The 20029-nt window shown below is 41.8% G+C and overlaps 2 protein-coding genes across 3 annotated transcripts in view; both read right to left on the bottom strand.

The window, feature by feature from the left end:
* Positions 1-1525: 1525 nt before the first annotated feature.
* On the bottom strand, positions 1526-6557 carry rps19 (ribosomal protein S19). Its single transcript, XM_018698302.2, has 6 exons — positions 6482-6557; positions 5600-5670; positions 5309-5409; positions 4450-4633; positions 3687-3741; positions 1526-1580 (listed from the first exon to the last, which is right to left on the bottom strand). The coding sequence occupies exons 1-6, from the start codon at positions 6530-6532 to the stop codon at positions 1551-1553; spliced, it is 492 nt and encodes a 163-aa protein (XP_018553818.1). The 5' UTR covers positions 6533-6557; the 3' UTR covers positions 1526-1550.
* Positions 6558-14029: 7472 nt separating this feature from the next.
* Positions 14030-20029, bottom strand: part of cadm4 (cell adhesion molecule 4) — a 136018-nt gene continuing 130018 nt past the window's right edge. For both annotated transcript variants that reach the window (XM_018698304.2, XM_018698303.2), the window contains exons 8-9: positions 17293-17421; positions 14030-16050 (exon numbers count right to left, since the gene is read on the bottom strand). In XM_018698304.2, the coding sequence (XP_018553820.1) occupies positions 15941-16050; positions 17293-17421 (239 nt within the window). In that variant the 3' untranslated portion in view covers positions 14030-15940. The remainder of the gene's footprint in view (positions 16051-17292; positions 17422-20029) is intronic.

The raw sequence follows: 20029 nt of genomic DNA, 5'->3' as shown, positions 1-20029 counted from the left end.
TTGTTGCCTCAAGGCTGGTTGAGAAAAGAAAACAGCGGGCACATGAAGCTCCACTGGCTCAAACTGAAAATGGGAATTAAAATAGGGATTGGATATTATACAGTCAATTGGACCTCATATTACATTTCTTTGTGGAAAGCTCTTGAAAAAAGTGTTATTATGCATAATGGTGTTAAACATTGTAATACAAAAAAAAAAAAAAAAAAAAAAAATGCAAAGAAAACAAGCAACTTAAAAATTATTGTTCTGCACCTAAACTCTAACATGGAAATTGCCTCACTTGACTGTTTTACTATACCCTCCTTAACATGAAGGTGCTATTAATCATTATTAGTGCTTTTAATACCTGTGAGGGCACTTCTGATGCAATCACCCCAAAGTGCACCTATAGCCATGGTGAATTCTATAGGCTTTGGCACCCTCTGCAGGATTTCAGAAGCACCGCCAAATTAAAGAAGTCAAGTACTGTCATTGATTGAGCTCTGGGTAACAGAATGCGCAAGTGAATCTCCACAGAGGGATGCAAGAGTATTATATAAACTGACCCAAACTGAAAACCAAAGAAATTAAAAATTAATTTCAGGGGGGACTTGTTTTTAGATTAAATCATAAATGGTTATTCACGATTTGAGATAAGAAGAGAAATTAGGCACACGTGAAGTAAGGCCTGCTTTTCATCTGCAACCCATCATCCACACACATGTAATAACCACAGGGCAATTTTCTTCAGCTTTTTCCAAATACTCCAGTTATCTTGGCAGTAACAGCGTGACATACATTTTTTTTTGTTCCATGTCATTAACATTTACTAGGTAAAAATCATGTTGTTGGCTCTTTAGGTCTCTAGGTGGCACTGTGGCCCTGAATGAGGCCGCTAAATCATGACATCATTCCTTCCCATCTACTGAACTGATGACTATGTTGCCTGCGTAAGTGTAATCATCAGCCTTTGTTAACTTAACAATTTTCCCTGGTTGTCATGGTATCATGGATTTATCTGTACTAACTACATCTGATACATGAACACAATAACAAGAACAAACGATTAATATGGAAGCACTGTGACAGTGGAGAGCATTTTGGCCACTGATGAGAAGCTGTATTGGCTCACTGATGGAACAGCTCCCAGGCAGCATTTTTAAAGCTGCTTGATGAAACTGCACCCTGCAGTGAGTTTTTGCTGGTTAGAGAATATGAGGATCTGAAAACACTACAACTAATGGTCATTCACTGTCCTTTAGACTAAATGACATTTAAAGCAGGAGCCAGAAATGAGCTACGGATTATTTAAGGCAGTAGAGTTTTTTTGCAAGCTCAGTTCCAAGTGTTAACACTCATCAGGTCAACTATCCCACTCTTTCAATTTATCTATTCATCTTCCTTGCAAAAAAAAAAAAAAAAAAAATGTCTGAAAACATGAACAAGGACAATGAAATATGAGCCCAAAGACAAATTCAAGCATTCGCGTCCTCAGATTGATTTTGATGGTTCACATAGGTTAAAAACAAAAGAGAAGCACACAGCATTTGACTTTCTCCAAAAAAGATTTATTAAACAGATTTCTTGTTTGCAGCTGCAACCTGTGGGAAAAAAAAAAAACACACAAAAAAACAACATGAAGCATATTCATAAGATAAGTCTTGTGGCAGACCAGGTGTTGGTGCTGCCTTTGAAAACTTGTGTTGTCGTCAAATTGAAATCCAATTACTTGCTGGGGGGGGGGATTGTATTTTAATGGTTTCGCCATGCTGCCATAGCTGGTGCAAATGATCCCAACTATTTAAACTCATTTAATCGAGATCAAATGAAACTTCCCAACCTCTTAACTTTCTATTGATTTACTGTTTACTTATAAAATTCTCTCCACATTATAGCCGACCGCAATATTGTGTTTCAATAGGAAATGTGCAACTTAAAATCCTATCAAAATGCAATTTCATGGGGACTTGAGAGTGAACAGTTTGGAAGAAAAACTGTTTGTGTTACAGTTGCTGCCAAAAAGTAGTCTACTGACAGTACACTGCAGACACCTCGCAAGGGGAAAGCATCACTCTTAAAAAGCCATCAGAATCTACAACGTGCAAGGGGGATTCGTGAGGAGGTAGCGGAAACACAGTTTTGTGCAGCAGGCAGGCGGGGCTGGGCCCAGGTCTGCTCATCTGCATACTGCTCATTAGCATGGGTAAACAAGGAGAAAACTGGTGCCATACGGCGGACTTGCCAAGCATGAAATTCCCTCCTCATGTTTACCCCTTTACCCTTGGATTATCACAACGCTGCTGCCTCTCTCCTGATTTTTGACAAGGCCCAACTGCGATTTGTTTTTTAGTAAAAGACGAACAAACAGTTCCAGTAGTACGCCACACAAGAGGCATAACTCACTTGGCTGGCAGAAGGAAAATTTGCCCAAGGACAAGTGCTTTAAAAAGCCTTGCATGCTGAAGTGACACTGGGGCCATGTATCCTCGCAACAGACAAGGTGTCGCATCAAAGCAAAGGGATGATATTTCTCTGATCACATATGCTTAAGGCACCACCCCGAGAGCATTTGAACGTCACATAAAATGGCAGAGTGTATCATACAGTCAGTCACTGAAACCAGCCATTCCCTTGCCAGTATGAGGTTGTGATTACTTCAACAACTGGAGAGCCTGATACTTGAGTATTTAAAATTCTAGCATTGGGTTAGACCACACTTTATTATTTGCTACAGCCCTTCAGTACCAATGGTTACCACTTAAAACTAAGTCTACTCCCTTTGTTTTTTTTTTCATGTTTGAGACCATAGAAACAAGCAGAAGAGCAGGCAGAAGTCCTCCACCAGCAGTGTATGGCTGCAAGATGAAAGAGGTCCAAGACCACTACAACACAGACCTCAGCTGCACTTAGAAAATATTGCTATTGTAACTAACATGTTTACATATTAACCAAAGCCATAATCACACTACATATAACATGCAGACCTGGCTTAATACCTTTAATGTACTTGTGTAATGCAGGGTCACCAAGTCTTAAAAAACTGAAAAAGCAGGGCAAGGTGGTGATGGTGAAGTAGTGCAGCAATGTGAAGGTGTTTTAACCTGACAGCAAATCAATTTCATGTTACACCTTATACCACAAACAACAATTGACGTCAAGTTGTTTAAGAATAATGGGCAGGTACAGTATAGTCAATATCGCTTATTAGCTCTCATATACAAAACCGGCAAAAAGATTTGTCTGTTTTCAAAACACACACATACAATGTGAATGGCATTGACCAAGTAAATAATATCTGTTACACCTTGTTCATATGCCCCCCCCCCCCAGTTTTCAGTCAAACTAAATTATTTCAGTTTATAGGGCTGTGCCTCTTCTGTACCACAGGATATGAGGTATGTTAACTACTGAATAAGTAAACACACATATTAAGCAACACGTTTTTTGCTACACTACAGACACTTGCGTAAATTACTAGTGGTATGTTACATATACATTGATCAGTAAACTGATCCACTCAACAGTGCATTGCACTCAAAGTAAAGGTGCATCCATGACATGTGTAATAACCCATGTACTCAGATTACTGGAAAAGTTGTGCAATTATGTATGGATTTTCTGTCTTTTACTGCAATCCAAGGACTCTTAATAATTAAGTCACTAGTGCCTATGTCAACATAATAAGGAAAGACAGATTAGTTTCTCACCTGGCCAGCAATTCTGTCCAGGTCTCTGGTTCCCTGGGAGGTTAGTCTGCGACCACTGGAGGGGAAAAAAAAGAACAGCAAAAATTAAAACAGGAAAATGAGAGAACACAATAGAATACATCAACCTGCATAAGTTGGTCAAAAATCAATACACAAAATGCTTAAGTCTTCAATAACTACTTCTTTACACCACATTGACCACAGTTTTACAGTCAGGGAAAGCCACTGATCAATTCTCCATCCATACACACTGGCGAAAGAAATCACCCATTATCAACCATGAAACAAAGGCCAATTCAAAATGGAATTTCATTTTCCTGCCCACTTGAACTGAATAAAACCCAAACCAATCAATTAGCCCTCTTGTTACAGAGTGATTACATCTTTTTTGGAGACTCACACAGCAAAATTCTAGCTTATGCAGTTAGAGGTTTCACGGTTATCCAGAATCACATTAATGGGTCTGTTTCACATCATGGTTCTGCACAGATGAAAATGCAGGTGGGGAAATTGAAGATTATGTGTGACAGAGTTTTGCATGAACAAGCTGAGAGTGCATGTGTGTGTGAAGGGCGGGTGGGGGTTCAAACTCAGTGCTCACAGTGCCCAGTATGCCCCACAAAATTATCCAACATATGTGCAGTCAGCTTTGACTGCATGTACACAGCTATTACATATCCAATGTATCCAATATCCATTCAATTAAAACATCTAGCACTGCATGCTTTCAAGACCTGATAGATACAACAAATAAGATACTCACCCATTAGGATCCTTCTCAATCATCTTGAGCAGCTCGAGGGCCTGCAGCACCTTACGAGCCACGTTCTTGGATCCTACACTGTAGTGAGCAGGGCACACACCGTTCCTCTTGCGACCTCCATAGATCTTGGTCATGGAGCCAACACCAGCACCCCCACGGAGGTACAGGTGGCGGACTGTGGATGCTGAGAGAGCAGAAGAGATGGCGTCAGGGTCAAGTGTAACCTTGGAGATTTGTTCTCAACATGATAAACATGTTTAAGCAGCAGGATTAAAGAAACTGTCTTAATTTTAGACATTTTGAGAGTAAAAGGCAAACGCACAAATAAAAACATGCAATCTTCCCCCGTCTTTGCTTCTCAAGCCCCATTTAAGGTCTTCACTGGAATATACACCTCTGTACTCCAACAATAGTGTAAAGTATTACAAGTCTCAGTGGTACACCTCAGAAAACAAAGCTAAAACAAGTTGCATGACTAGGTATCACCAGGGTATGAACAAACCATTAAACCAAGGAATGATCTTAAACATAAAGCAACATTTTTTGAGCTTCTTCAGCATATCAGAGGAGAGTTTCCTGCAGAAATCTATAAAGCTAATTAAGCCCTCACAGTGACAACTTCCACTACAATGAGAAATCTACAAACATCTATACATCTCAGTAATGATGTAAAATGCACAGACTTTTTCAAAGGGACAGCAGCAACTTCTAACATGGGGATGTGGTTGAATTAGTCTATGTTCAGTATTACACCTTCAATATTAACACTATTAACAACTTAGAATATCAAATGTCTTTGTAATTTCAAAGAGATATCATGACCAGTGGGAAAGCAGAATTAACCAATATTCAGACTTACCGGCTCTGATGTAGAACCAGTTCTCATCACTGGGGGCCAGCTCCTTGTGCTTGCCCAGCTTGACGAGGTCCACCCAGTCAGGTACCTTCAGCTTTCCTGACCTATGCATAGGAGAGGGGTGTCAGCATGATGTAACAATATTGTTTGCATGTATCATTTGGTCAATTTTACAGTTTATAAGCCCTGCATACTGCTACAGAAGAAAGATATTTTAGATTTACAAAAAAAGAAACTGGCAATTAATTCATTGTAATGCCAGGAGCAAGTTTTGAGGGACAGTAAAACACTCACTTCTTCAGGAAGGCCGCCAGGGCACGGACAAACTCCTGCTGGTTGACGTCTTTCACTGTGACACCTGGCATCTAAATAATAAAGAACAACATCATTACCTTTACACAGCTACTAACACTTTGAACAGGCTGAGCTAATACTCGTGAACACAACTTATAATACTACTATATACTATACTATACTTCAGACTGTAGCCATTCACTTTCCGGTAAAAAATGATATGATCCAACATTATCAACGTAAGTGTAGACTAACGGCATCAGTTGCTTCGCCTACGGTATGCCGGCATCTCGACCCGCTCAGTTTAACTAGAGATGTGTTGCAATTACCAGAAACTAATCGTGATTTTAACAATCCAAGTAACATCACTAATAAACTAGGGCAGATACATTTATCGGACCTCTCAGTGGCACGCTTTCAGTCAGCATAAGCTTCCCCTACAAGAAGTACGTTACACGCTGTTTAACTAGCTGCCGGACCCGTCTCAGGACAAACCCCATTTGGTTATAAACCCTTACCAATTAAAACGGACATATCGTCAAGATCGAGAATAGCCTATACGCATTATCTGTTTCGATAGCATGCACATTTATTTTTTAGTTAAGTGATAAATATGAAGTACAATCGAGACAGCTAGCCATTAGCTAGCAGGCCCCAACGAGGTAGCATGGAGGCAGCCATCACGAAGAGACATAGCATGAGCGATACATTCAAGTAAAACCACTGTAAAAACTAATAAAAACGTCTCATGACCTCACACGAAGCTCAACCATTTTATTAATCTATATGTTATATCCCACCTGGCCACATTTCGAGGGCAAATGCTAGAGTTTAGACGCAATTTAGTGTAAAATAACCGGGCAACTAAAAACAGCGCTTTACCTTGCTTGTGGACAGCGAAGGGAAGAGGGTGGAACGGGGTTTCCAACTCATGTTAAGACGGGCAAATCTCGTTCCGTTACGCGAGATCACAGCGTTGTTTTTTCCAACGATGTGGCTCAGCACAGTCACAACATAAATGTGGCGGAAGACTTCAGGAGGCACAAATCATTATTTGTTGGACAATCTTTTCAGTGGACGGGGTTTTCCTGTAGCCCAAATACATAAGATCCTTAATTTTCATCTTTGACAATGACATTTGGATTTGTGAATATGCCCAGTCAAAAATACAGAAGAGTGGCAAAAGAAAAGATTGTTCAGATTCAGTTTAGTGCTACAAGCAACACTGAGTGCACAGAGAAAAGAAACATTTATTTTCATAATGTTGACTCATTATGATTCTACATGTTTTTACCCTGCCTTCCTCAGGGCCTCTACTTCCACAATTAATTGACAAACATATTGTAGCTGTATTTTAAAACCGCAGCAGGCTAAGTTTATTTGTTAATCTCTGTTCTTGATTTGTATTGTTGGTATGTTGTGAAATGAAGCCCCCTCCGCTGGGCTCAGTGTGCCCCTGCCTGGAGCTTGGAGCTCGGCCCTTTTGGCAGACAGTGGGAGAATGATTTGTAGACACATTGATATGCTTGGGTGATTTTTTGGAAATATAGGCACATTTTCCAGGCCATAACAGTCAGCCCTACAGTTCAACGAAGCTCATTTGCATGTAAAAACTAAAGTAAACATTTTGAGCACACAAAACTCAATTTTCAACAAACTTTCAGTGGAGTAGCTGTAGACTTTGTGTCTTGGTTGCCATTAGAGCTCTATACAATTTCTCAATTTGCCGTATTATTGAATGAACTTTTCTAAGATCACAGGAATAGTATGGATAGTGTGAAGTATAAGCCTAATGGTGATGGCATGCATTCCCTCTGTGTAGGTATCCTAGCAATATATTATTTATTCATTAGTTCAGTTAGTTCAATGTTGTGAGCTTGCTTTCTCCCACAGAGCAATGTCTTTTAGATAAGACTGTCTGTCTTTGATATCTCTATTCATCTTTATTATTTTCAGTTCAAGCCCACTCCATCAAAAAGCACATTGCATTTTGAATTAATAGCAACCTCTTATTTTCCTGGAAAACTGGAAGAATCAAAGAATGTCTTAAAAAGGATTTTACTATAAAAATAAAGAATAAACTTTATTTCTGTGTGCATGCATGTGTGTGTGTGTGAGAGAAAGAGTGTGTGTCCTTGCTCATATATGTGCATGTATGTGTGTGCCTTATTTACATATTTCCCTGGCTGGCAGAGGTGGTGTTGCCCTTTGCACATCTCAGATGGAAAGGGCAGCCATGCTCCAACATTGACACAATTGATATGTTTGCAGAGACAGGGGAGAGAGATAGAAGGCAGGTGGATAAGCAGAGGTTTATGAATCAGGTTTACTCTGTCAGTGAGGGCAGACAGTTTAGAGTGAGAGGTGAGAGGGAGAGATAGAGATCCTGGAGGGAAATAAAAAGGCAGCCACGTCATACAGAGGACAGATTACAGAGCTTTGTATAAACTATCAGTGTCATCGCAGGCCTTCACACCAGGTAACTGTACCTTTTTATCCTAATTTACTTCTTTGACGTCATATCAACATCCAGGCACTCACTGACTTTTTTCTGAATGGAAGTGACTGTGCTGAAAGGTTTGGCCCTATAGCTTGAATGTTGCTTCAAAGAGCTTAATTGATTAATAATGGCAATTAATTACACTGGGAGTGACCAGCCACCAATTTGAATGGAAAACTCACACAAGGTGGATTAAACTCCATTAATTACTTCAGTAAATCAATTTTTGCTGAGGCCCTTCAAGTGGTGAGACAGGAGACAACTGTGTAAAGTGATTATGAAGCGGTATAAAGAGGTTATTTCAGCCAGTCGTGATTATTATGGAAAAGTGACGACTAACACCAAATGTTCTGAAAAGGTCAAACTAATTACGTGGAATGGACAGGTGGCATATTGCGGCGGCAGATCTGCTACTTCAATATTCATCCACTCCGCTTTATGTGAGACTATTGTTTGAAAATGCACTAAAATTAGCTGCCAATCATTTGCAAATACATTTGCTGGAAATTACTCATCAGGGGAGTGTGGGCTTGTGTGATTGAGTGCCAGTGTTCGTGTATTTACGCATAAATGTCTAGGTCTATTTGTGTTTCAGAGAGTATGAGTGTGCAAATGATGCACGGTGGGCCAGAGGGAGAGGCAAGGCAAAACAAAGACCAGAAAAGGAGGAGAGAGAAGAGAGTGTTAACAGTATGTTGCCACCCAGCTTGGTGCTTGTTGCCTTGTGTTTGCATGGTTCTCACATCCTCAGCGGAGAAGTTCTGTCAAGTCTGGTCTGGCCTGACCTTTTCACTCTCCAAGCACGTTCACAGCTCTCCAATACTTATCAAAATCTCTGCCCCCAGCACAAACTTGCATTGCATTCTCCGGCCTTTCCACATCTGTAGTTTCTTCCTCTCTTGCAGACTGTTTTTATTATTCTGACCAGCATCCTTATTCTTAACCTCAAAATTTCCAGCACTCTTTGTCACTCCGTTCTCATTTGTATTCCTTCTATTCTTTGCCTATCTTTATGTTCAACCATTCCTTTGACAATGAAAGTAAACACTGCAGGGGCAGTCTTTACTGAAAGAGCCATGAGGGAACACAGGTCAGGGATGTCAACTAGAGTGGGAGCGAATGAGACTGTATTTGCATAAGCATCGATACATTTTTCTTAAATTTTTGCTCTTTCACATCATTATCAGTAATGGCTTTTTAAACTGTTGTCCAATATATCCTCTCTGTCTTTCTTTTTAAAAAAAATCTCCTCCAGACATGGAACTCATCTGGGTGTACTCTGTGTGCCAGTGCCTCATATCTGTATCTGTAATAGTGGTGAGTGTGAGGCTGTGTATGGCAGTCAGTGGCAGCAGTACCGTGGCTGACATCCGGGAGGGAACCCAGGGTGCCAGACCCCAACCTGGGAGCGTCTCATGCTGTCTTCGACTGTGCCTGGGTTGGGTGGGGGCTGTGGGGGGTGCGGTGGAAGTCCCTGTAAGCGTGTTACTCAACCTGCGAACCCCACAGTGTCTGTACACCTGCATAACCTTGGTGTGTTCTCCCCTGCTGGTCAGACAGTTTACCATGTTCCTGTTCATGCTGCTTACCCTGGACACCCACCTGCAGCATCACTTGGCAGACAGGTGAGTCTAGAAGATGGTTCAATCAGTTTAATCTGTAGAAGAATAAGTTTTCAAATCCTCAATCTAATTTAAAGTGGAAAATGTCAAATATTAACATGGTAGAAATAAATATAATTAGATACTTAAAGTGGGTGCATAAGGTGTTTTCTCAGAAATGTAATAAAGTGGCATATTACTGTAAATCAAAATGACATACAGTGCTTTAATACGTTCTTGTACATGTGTGTGGGAGAGGGTGAATATGTGGGTGGGAAGAGTCAACGAACATTCAAGTGTGCCTTCAGCAGTAATGGAAGAAAATCAATGTAAGGGTAAAAGAATAAAGCAGTTAACATGTCAAGATGTGAAATTGTATGGAATATTGTTACATCAAAACTGACTGTTTGTTCGGTGCTCATATGTCATAAGTCTTCAGTCATTTTTTTGTTAGCTTTTTTTTATTTATCACAAACTACTTAAAATTCCATCTGAGAGACGGAATAAATATCAATAGGCTCTGAGGCTCTTAGATGTTTGATTGACAGTGACCTACAAATCCAGTCTTTCAGTGGAAGAGAGTTAGGATTATGTCTTTTCTTATTGGTCGTCAGTTGCTTTGTACCAACCAGTTAACCAGCTAGTGTAAGTAAGATAGGATATTTGTGCAGACCTGTTTTCAAAAGCAACTGCCTGCAGTCAATTAAAGAGCTTGCTCACATCTAGCAGATATTACAGTTGCTAGAGCAGCTCTCTTCCAAAAGGTGAGTCATTTTTTATTTTTGTTGTTAGTGAGAGATGAGTGTCAAGGTAGTTTAAGGCTGTAGAAACAGCTATTTGGTATGTGTTAATTTCTCTCTATAATTCAAAGCAGAGGAGAGCAATGTCAGTATAAACATCTTTCAAATATTTCCACATGTCTTTGGGTGCCAGATACTCCTCAGTGGTGACCCGTCAGCGAGCTCTGTGTGTGGTTCTGCTGTGCTGGGTGGGCTCTGTTCTGTCTTCCTTCGCACAGTTCATCGGCTCAGACGTCCTCGACACCTGGAGAAGTGGAGGCACAGGTCCGGGCACAGCCGGCCTTGGGCTTGGTGGCAACTGGACGACCTCTTTACCCCATCTTACTTCCTCCCCGCCCCCTAAGTATCACCATGACCGCAAGGTCATTGGCAAGTACCTTCCATATGGAGGTTTTCTGTCCAAGTTTTATGTGGAGGACATGCACAACTTCACCTATGCTGAGATCCACAGCAGCCACTGGGGTGTGTGTGCCCCTGACACTATTCTCAGTCTGCAGTTCCTTGTCTATGTTCATGGGATGATGGCGTTCATGCTCCCCTTGCTCTGCCTGCTGGTCATTTACCTTGACCTGCTATGCATGAAGCCCAAGAAGACTCTTTTTAGTCATGCAGACCCTCCAAAACATGACTCCTGCCGAGTCCGTTCCCTGGCTCTGTCTCTCTCCCTTTTAGTTCTGCTGTGCCTGCCTGTCCACATTATCCATGCTCTCTTGCTTTTCACCCCCAGCACCAATCTTCCTGCCTGGGCTCATGCAGTTGCCCTGTTTCTCTTCCAGCTGTACAGTCTGGTGCCCCAGATCCTCTTCACTCCTCCTAGGAAACAAGTGGGGGTAGAACAGGCAACCTTTCCTCTTTCTGTTCCCAACCTTCCACCTGCAGTAGCTCCATCCAGAGGAAAATCCGTTCGTATGGCCCTGTGTGAAGCAGTGCAGGCAGCTCCATGGTCCTCAGCCAAACACTCCCTTAAAGCCAAAGTGTGCCCCGAAGTCTGAGTTCCTCACACAGTGGAAGATGTGAGCGGTTGTTTTCAATATGAACTTTTTCATCAGCTAAAAGCAGCAAAATAATCCTCCCAGAACAATGTTCTTTCAATGTTTTGGCTGCATAAGAAATAGCTAGTGTTTGAAACAAATGCCTTGTGGACAGAAGAAAAATAAATATAGCATATTCCTGTTTGTTGTTGGCTTTTTCACTAATCAGTAAATTTGTGCACAGACGTTATGAACAACTCGCAAATGAAAAGGCCAGTTAATTATCAGGTCCCACACCAAATGTCAGTGAGAAAATTGAGTCTCCAGATGATGACTACTATCCTGATCACAGATGTCTGTTTTCTTTGACTGCTCTTCCTATGGGTCTTATTCTAAGCCTATTTTAAGTCTCTGCTAAGCCAACCACCAGTAATGTAGATATATGAGTGACAGCGTTTAATTAAACCTTCAGTAATAACATAGTGGTCCTGAGAGGACGCAGCATTGTAGGGAAAACATAATTAACCTGGTTATGACACAATCTTCATGGCTGTTTTGATTAAACTTGTAAATACAATGTGATGCTCTCCTGTAATAAAAGGGCCTTGCTCACACTAATTGGATTGTTCATCTTGAACCATGTTGGTGTAAGAAATCACTGATGGAGAAAAAAGGAGAAATCCATCTCTTTCTGCATGAAACATGACTGTGACAGTCAAATGCTTTCTCTCTTCTTTCTCGGTTTTACTTTGATCATAGAACTGCTTCTTCTCTATGTTCATCTCACAGTTAAGATCTTTTGCTTGCTCTTTTTGTTCGTTGATCATTTTCCAGCTCTTTATACAGATCTAGTGTCTGTTTATACACACACACACACATCCACAGCCTATGAGTACAGTGTGTCCTCCATCACTACAAAAAAATCTCTGACTGGAACACATTATTGATACAAAAATCTTGAAAAGGAGGGGAAAAAAAAAGATTTCCCCAGCTTCCCTGGCGCGGCTGCCCATTCAATTGTTCTGTCTGCCTGAAAGCTTCCTGATTATGCTAGGCCTCGACACACTCAGCCACCTCAATCAATGCCTCACGGTGTGCTGCCGCTCTGTGCACACCTCTATGCCTTGCTAGGGGTCACACTGCCAAGACGAGTGAACGCCATCCTGGGGTCGCTTGGGTTGAGTTTAAAGATGGATAAAACAGTGTCTAATCCGCCATGTAGCCACCAGAAATATAAAGAGTTGTGTTTGGATGGACTGTGATATTTACTGCAACTCGTAGAAATAAAATATGACTGTCATAAATGGGTCATAAATGGGAAATTCTCTGATGTGAACCTGTTCCAGGACATTAATCGGTGAAACTAGCATCAGGGAGAACTGCGTGAGTTATTCACAGACTTCTTGCTGTCATTATTGGCCAGATTATGGTACATTCACTGCATGTCATAAACTTGGGGAGGGATTAAACTGCCTGTTGTCTGGCTTGTCCCTATCTCATTTTTGCTTATGTCTATTGATTTGATAATCACCCTCTATGATCACAGTGGTGGTCTGACTGTCATCAGGCCTAGCAGCTGAACTGTATCATTGTTATAGTCAGATAATGGGCAGTTTCCCGGGATGCACCAGTGTAAGCGTTATTAACTAACCAACAGTAAACCCTGTGAATTTGGATGTGATTTGTCTCTATGGAAAACATACAAACTAAAGTTAACTTTTTCTGTTGAGTTTTTTCTGTGAGGAGAAGAAGAAGAAATAACTATATCAAACAACCAACAAACACAACCAGACTGAGTGCTGTGAGTCCCACAGGAAAACAACAGATGAAACCTTTGTTTGAAGGACACGCACTTCTGTTTTTGAAGACATATAAAGGGACAACATTCTCAGTTTTATTACCCATCGACCACAGTGGGTCTGATAGCAGGGACTACCTGTGCTACCTTTGCGTCATCATAAACTGAAGATATGTCTGCTGTTGACTTGTGTGTATGTGTGTGTACGTGAATTGTTTGTTGGCCAGAGTGTCAACTCATGCTGGTAGCGCCTGGCAAGTCCATTACTTTGATTGCCGTTTGACAATCTGTCTTTATGACAGGCGACCGTGGAGCCTTGCCATCGATGGAAAAGAAACACATCGATCTATCACCCCGCGACCTCCGGCGGCTTTCAAATCTAGCCCTGTGCACAGATGGACATGTTGAGTGCTCCTCGACAGAATCGGGTATTGATTGCGTGGAAGTTAATGGCAGAGTCATATTTTTCTGTGTGCATCTGACTCAACCCTCCTGTCATCCTTTCTTCTCCACTATCTGTTCTTATGATTCATTAGCAGCACCACAGAACCTTCTGTTTTGTTTATTCTATTTATTCGGAATGAGCTGCCAGTTATAACCGGCTCCACCGCCTTCATCTTTATCTCCCCACCTATAACACCACTATTCCCCATTGATCTAATCATATGCTCAGTCTCCTGTTCTCTTTCCACAGGATTTCAAAAACAGCACCTGCTAATTACACAGTAAATACATCCAAAAACCAGTCTGATCCCCAGGGTTATTTTTGAACTCTTTTTTTAATTTTGTCGTGCTTTGTATCTTTCCCCTATAAAGAAATAGTTAGCTATATATCAACAATGACACATGGACTCTAAAATAAACAAGGGTGAAAGACAGGAGAAGAGACGACTAGGCACAGGAGACGAAGAGAGAAAGAGAGAGAGAGAGAGAGAGAGAGAGAAAGACTGGGAAAGAGAGGAAAGATAAGAGGAAAAGAGTGAAAAAAGACAGCAATTTCTCTACAGTAGAACCAAAAACAAACCATGGGAAGTGTACAATTCTTTAACATTTACAATTATAATAATAACAACGGCAATTATAATAACAGTAACAACAATCATAATTGTTCAAATAATAATAATAATTAATAAAAAATCAATAAGACCTCTGGTTTCTCATAAAGACAAATGATTTTTTTTTTCTTTTCTTTATTTTCTTTAAAGATCACTGGACAGTAGTTTGTTCGGCTTTGCACCTCTATAGGCTAATATTCTGTGTTAGTATAGTTGTTTCATAATGCGTTTCAATAGTAAACTGTTTTCTTATTTCTTAAAAGTTTCATTTAATTTATGTTGCTGTTCTTTTTTTTTTATACAAATAAGGAATTCAGAGATATGTATACTTGTTCTATCAACATGTTTACTGTACGTATGAATGTGTGCATGTATCTGCATACGTGTGGTAGCATTCAGAAAAAATATCCACCCATTTTATATTCCCATTCATTCCATTTGCTCTTGCTCCCTTTGCCCTTCTTATTAAGACTTTTAAACCTTTTTATCCTCTTAATGACATTCTAAAATAATTAAGCTTTTCTTTAATGCCTTAGCAAGTCATATTCCTTTCTTCTTTGTCGGGAACGAAGCCCAACACTAATCCTTTCATTATTAGGAGCCAACAAAGGAGGAGCGATTGAAGGGGACAGACCGAGAGAAAGGGAGATATAAGGAAGAGGGGAGAGGATGGTGAACAGGTGAACGGAGAGGAAGAAGGAGATGAGGGAGTAAATTGATAGAAAAAGAGAATCACCTTTCCCTCACTGTTACAGTGAGAGGGAAAGGGAAAAAAATCACTAAAAGCTGTTTTTTTTTTCATTCACAAATTGGCAGGCCACCTAACAGGGATAGCAAAACAGGACAGTTAGCTTGTTCATAAAGTATGGATACTTCCCGGGACTCTGGGCTTACACACTCCAGTGTTGTTAGGGAATTATATATGAGATGCGCTCTGTAGGCAAGATGCTTTAGCAATTTTTAAAATTTCAATTTTCTCGTGCCGGGCGCTCAGTAGCTCCTGGTCAGCTCTGCCCCTCTCCCTCCCTTCTCACACACTGCTCCCATTGTCTCCGCTAGTTAAAGATTGAGCTTTGTGAAATGGATGGTTTTCTCCAGGCATGGAATTATAGCAGTCATCTGACTCTAATTCCCCTTCCACTTTGGTGGCTGCATGGGCAGAGTGCCGGTTTTTCTTTTGTGCTCCCCTCTTCCCTCTCGATCAAAATAATTATGGCATAATTTTGTTATTGCCTACATACACCTTACCCTCTCCCCCACCCCACCCCTCTCTCCCTCTCTCCATTTTCTCCCAATTTCTCCGACTTACAGTATATGGCACAGTCGTTAATGGCTGGTGGGTCTATAGGCTCTCTTTTTCTCGGTCAGTCTCTGGGTTTATGTGTGTGTGCATGTATGGAAGATGTGAGGATGTGGGGTGGAATGAAGCAGGATGGACTGGCTGTGTGCAGTATCTGTATACAGTCGTTTTCAGAAGGCCGCCTGTTATGGCGTGTTGTATAGAAGTGTATGTGGGTATGTGTGTGTGTGTATATACTGTATATAAGGAGGGAGACGGGGAGAGGAAGGGATAGAGGGTTGAGGTCAGAAGAGAAGGGGATAGGGAAGGAGAAGGGCTACAGTAGGTACTCCTTCTTGCCCTGGCTGGCGTCGTTCCCATTGAGGAAGGCCTCTTGCACCTCACCATGTTCATCCAACCCACTGGCCTCATGGGTAAGATAGGAACCTGAATGAAAAAAGACAGAGAGAGAGCAAGAGAGAAAGAGAGAGAGAGAGAGAGAGAGAGAGAGAGAGAGAGAGAGAGAGAGGGCGAGAGGGAGATTGGAGGGGGAAGGTTAGGTGGCAAAGCGTCATCACTGCGGCGCCATGCAGCATTATCAAAAACAATCAGCACTAATATTATTGAGTACCATACCTGTGACTGATTAATTCATTAGTTAACTGATTGTTAGGTCAGTACCAAGCAAGAATAGGCTCTCGGGTACGGTAAGAGCCTACCAGGAGGAAATTAAAGGTAGGGAAAGGATGTGTTAACAGAGGACGCAAAAGAGGAGGAGCAGTAGGTGGAGAAGATAATAGAGAATAAAAGACAGGGAGGGAGGAGAGATTGGCAGAAGAGGGTGGAGGGAAGGTTAGGTGCAAGAGAACAATGGCACGTTTGCGTCACTCAAAAAACCCATCAAACACATTTTAACAGCCCTCAGGTCCATATGATTAATGATTCGGTGCAGTGCAGGTTACAGGGAGCAAGAACCGCTCAAGTCATCTTCCTGCCCGAGTGTCCCTTCACTCCAGGGGTGAGTGACACTCTCATTCTCCTTACCGCAGAGGTTGACTGGCATGCTGACAGTCACGGCAGGCCAAAGACAAAGCCCTAATGGCCCTGTCTCAGCACTGATTGGTTGTAATGGTCCTGTCTCTGTGCTGATTGGCGGTCAAGCCATACAGAATGTTGACTGACGGCTTGTCTAGCCATAGGGTAAGTAATGGGTGTTTGCAGCCTGCTACACTGTTCCCGGATCATTTCTTGGCAACTATTTTGCACAGTCAAAGGCTGCCAAAATGAGGGCACTTAAAAAGATAGGGAATGCAGGGTGGCTGCTTTTAATAGATGAGCTTTGATACACCAACATATAGTCATAAAACATGGGACCACACCTACATTTCCCACCCCACCCTATCTCTTCTGCTGTCCTGGCCAAGGTCGTCCATCATGGACAGTGCCTGACTGGAGAGGAGCATCCTATCCTGTCTGCTTTGTGCTGACAATTTTACACCTCAGATTAAAAGATTATTTTCCAAGAATCTGGGTGTAACTGGCCTCCAATGATTTTTTCATAGCATGCTACACCAGAGAGAAAACGTGCCTGTGAAAAATGTGATAAAAATCTGAGTGCCAAGACATGTCCCCTGCTTGTGCAAGAAACGTCTGTGCTACTTGATGCGTGCATGTGTGCGAGTGTGTTACCTTTCTGTCGGACGGAGCACCAGATGGTGACGATGAGGACGCAGATGACGGTGAAAACCAGCAGTGCCAGAACGCCACCTATCACCGCGTATGGTACTGCGCTGTGAGTCTCCACCACTGCACCGGGATCTGAGAAAGAACAAGAGAGACAATTAATGTGTGTAGGTGGAGTGTGGAACATATAAAGGAAAATATGGAGATAAAGGGAGAGAGAAGTGCAGGCAAAGAAATGGAGACAAAGAGAGAGATGGATCAAAAATGAAAGAGATAAAAGTGAGAGAAACGCCAGCATGGGAGAGAGTACAGGGAGCGAGACAGGAGAAAAGAGAAGTCGATATCTTCCAACCAACTTGCATTATCACCTTTCATCACCCCCCACCCCATTGCACAGAATGCCAGACAGTCATATCGGGCAGGGAAAAGAGGTGGAAAAATGAGGAGAGTGAATAAAGAAATAAGTATGTCAGCCTCTAAAAACCCACTCCAGCCAAGCACCTGTCAAGAGCACAATGCATTTTGAATGAGGTAAACTTTGAGTGTGTTTACACCCCAGATAGCGCAGCCCTGGGAAATGAAATCAAACACTTCACCACAAGATGAGTGAAGAGAGATAAAAAAGATATGAAAGGCAAGTTAAATTCAGTGACATTTTGTGATATAAAATTATGGGAGTGGTGAGGAGTTATTCATGTCAACCTCACCTTTCACCAACTGTACACACTGCTTAGTAAAGGACAAATACGACTAAAAGGAATAATGAAAGAAACTGAAGGATAGTGTTGAAAAGGTTTCTCGATTTCACAGTTAGGCAACTGAGAGAAAAATGTAATGACAGCAGAAATGCTACATATTTACTGGTTCCTTGGAAATGTGAGGATTTAGTGCTTTTTTTCATTGTGTTAGATCACTTTAAATTGAATAAAGTGATATAACAGAAATTAAGTAGTGGAAGGGCGGTTAGAAAATACAGCCAGTCTGAAGACATCACCTGCTGTGAGCTCTGGGAAATTGAGCTGTTCATTTTCAGCACTTTCTGGACTAAACAATGACAAAAAAATACTATTGATCATAAAGCAACACTTAGACAATGCTAATCTTTTGTGCAGCTCTGTGTCAGCGCCCAGTTTCACCAGTAAATATTGTCTGACAACAATAAAAGCAGGTGATTGATAGAGCACAGGGATGTAGAGAAAGAGAAAGACATGGTCGGTAAAGTGCAAATGAAAGTAGTCTGTACAGCAACAGCTCTTTGAATCTGGACTTAAATACTGAGACAGTGTCTGAGTTGCTGACAATAACAAAAGGTTTCTTTTTTTGATGGGGCTGGAGGGGGGGTGGGGTAAGAGCTGGGAAGGCCAATAGAAGGCAAGGACTCGGAGTTATTGATGCAGCTCTTGGACCTTGACAGAGCAGAATTAAAACATGAATCATTAATACAGTACTAACACATAAGAGATCAAGAGAGAAAGGGAGTGTGATGGAGGAGAAAAGGGAAAAGACAAGACAAAAGAAGAGAAGGCACTGACAACTGAAGAAAAGATGGCATGTTTCTGTACATGTATTTCCTTGACAAGTGTTTCATTGTACACTGTGACACACTGCTTCACATGCCTGCTTTTGTGCATGATCAAGTATTGGTGGGTGCACACGTGTGCGTATGCGTTAAAGTAAATATCTGTGCATCTGCAGGCACACAGGACATGTGCGATTAGAGCTATGATAGGATCAAGCAGTTGGCCCAAGGCAATATTTTATGGGGTGTGAAAAAGCAAGTGCTTGAGTGCTCCACCTTTACCTCATGCCGCCCTGCTCTTAATCCACTACACCCCAAAGCTCCACAGGAAAAGACAGATATGACTGGTATTTTAAAAAAGCGTTGTTTCTCAGTGGAACCCCTCAGATGATACATTGACTAAAACGGTCGCCAAACTGAGCCAGAGCTTTTCTAACGTGTCTTTATGACATCCTCGCACATGCCCAGCAGGTGAACAACCTCTACCTGCCACTGACGGCAGCAGCGGCAGCAGAGGAACAAGAAGGATGCTCCTGCTCCTTTTCGCTTCATCCCCCCTTTTAACAAACAAAGAGCAGGCAAAGGTGTGGAAAGAGAAAGAAGAGATACCAGCGACTATGTGTTTGTGTGAATGTATGTATGAGATAAATGGATTCTGCAGATAAAAAGAGAAGGAGACTGGTGAAAGATTGTAGTTTTATTCACACACACACACACACACACACACACACACACACACACACACACATATTCAGGGAAGCAGTAGTGCCAAGCAGCCTTTCTTTCTCCTGCTGTGTAACACTCATCTGGGAGAATGTGATTTGACAACCACCTGGATCCCTGGTCTCTCTCTCTCTCTCTCTCTGTGTGTGCATGTGTGTACTTGTGAGTGTGGATAAATATGTTTGTGTAGCATCCTCTTAGCCCTCCAGAGGCCGGTGTCAGTCAGTTAAAGGCTCTGCCAGTTCCTTAAACTCTTAATGCAGATTCATTAACAGTACCAACCAAGCACCAAGAGACCCACCCCAGACCATACACACACGCCACACACATATTCACGTACACAAATGCTGACTGGGCAATGTGTGTGGGGTGCATCAAACAGCCGGTGATAAGAAAGAGGGAGAGTGGGTAGTTGCGCATGATGCATACCCAAGCGTTTGCAGACACGTATGCTCACGTAGATGCAGGGCAAAGGAAGGTTGCAGCAGAAAAAGGGGTGTG

This window comes from Lates calcarifer, linkage group LG15 (assembly GCF_001640805.2).
Source record: "Lates calcarifer isolate ASB-BC8 linkage group LG15, TLL_Latcal_v3, whole genome shotgun sequence".
NCBI lineage: Eukaryota > Metazoa > Chordata > Actinopteri > Centropomidae > Lates > Lates calcarifer.
This window is presented reverse-complemented; position numbering and strand designations above follow the sequence as displayed.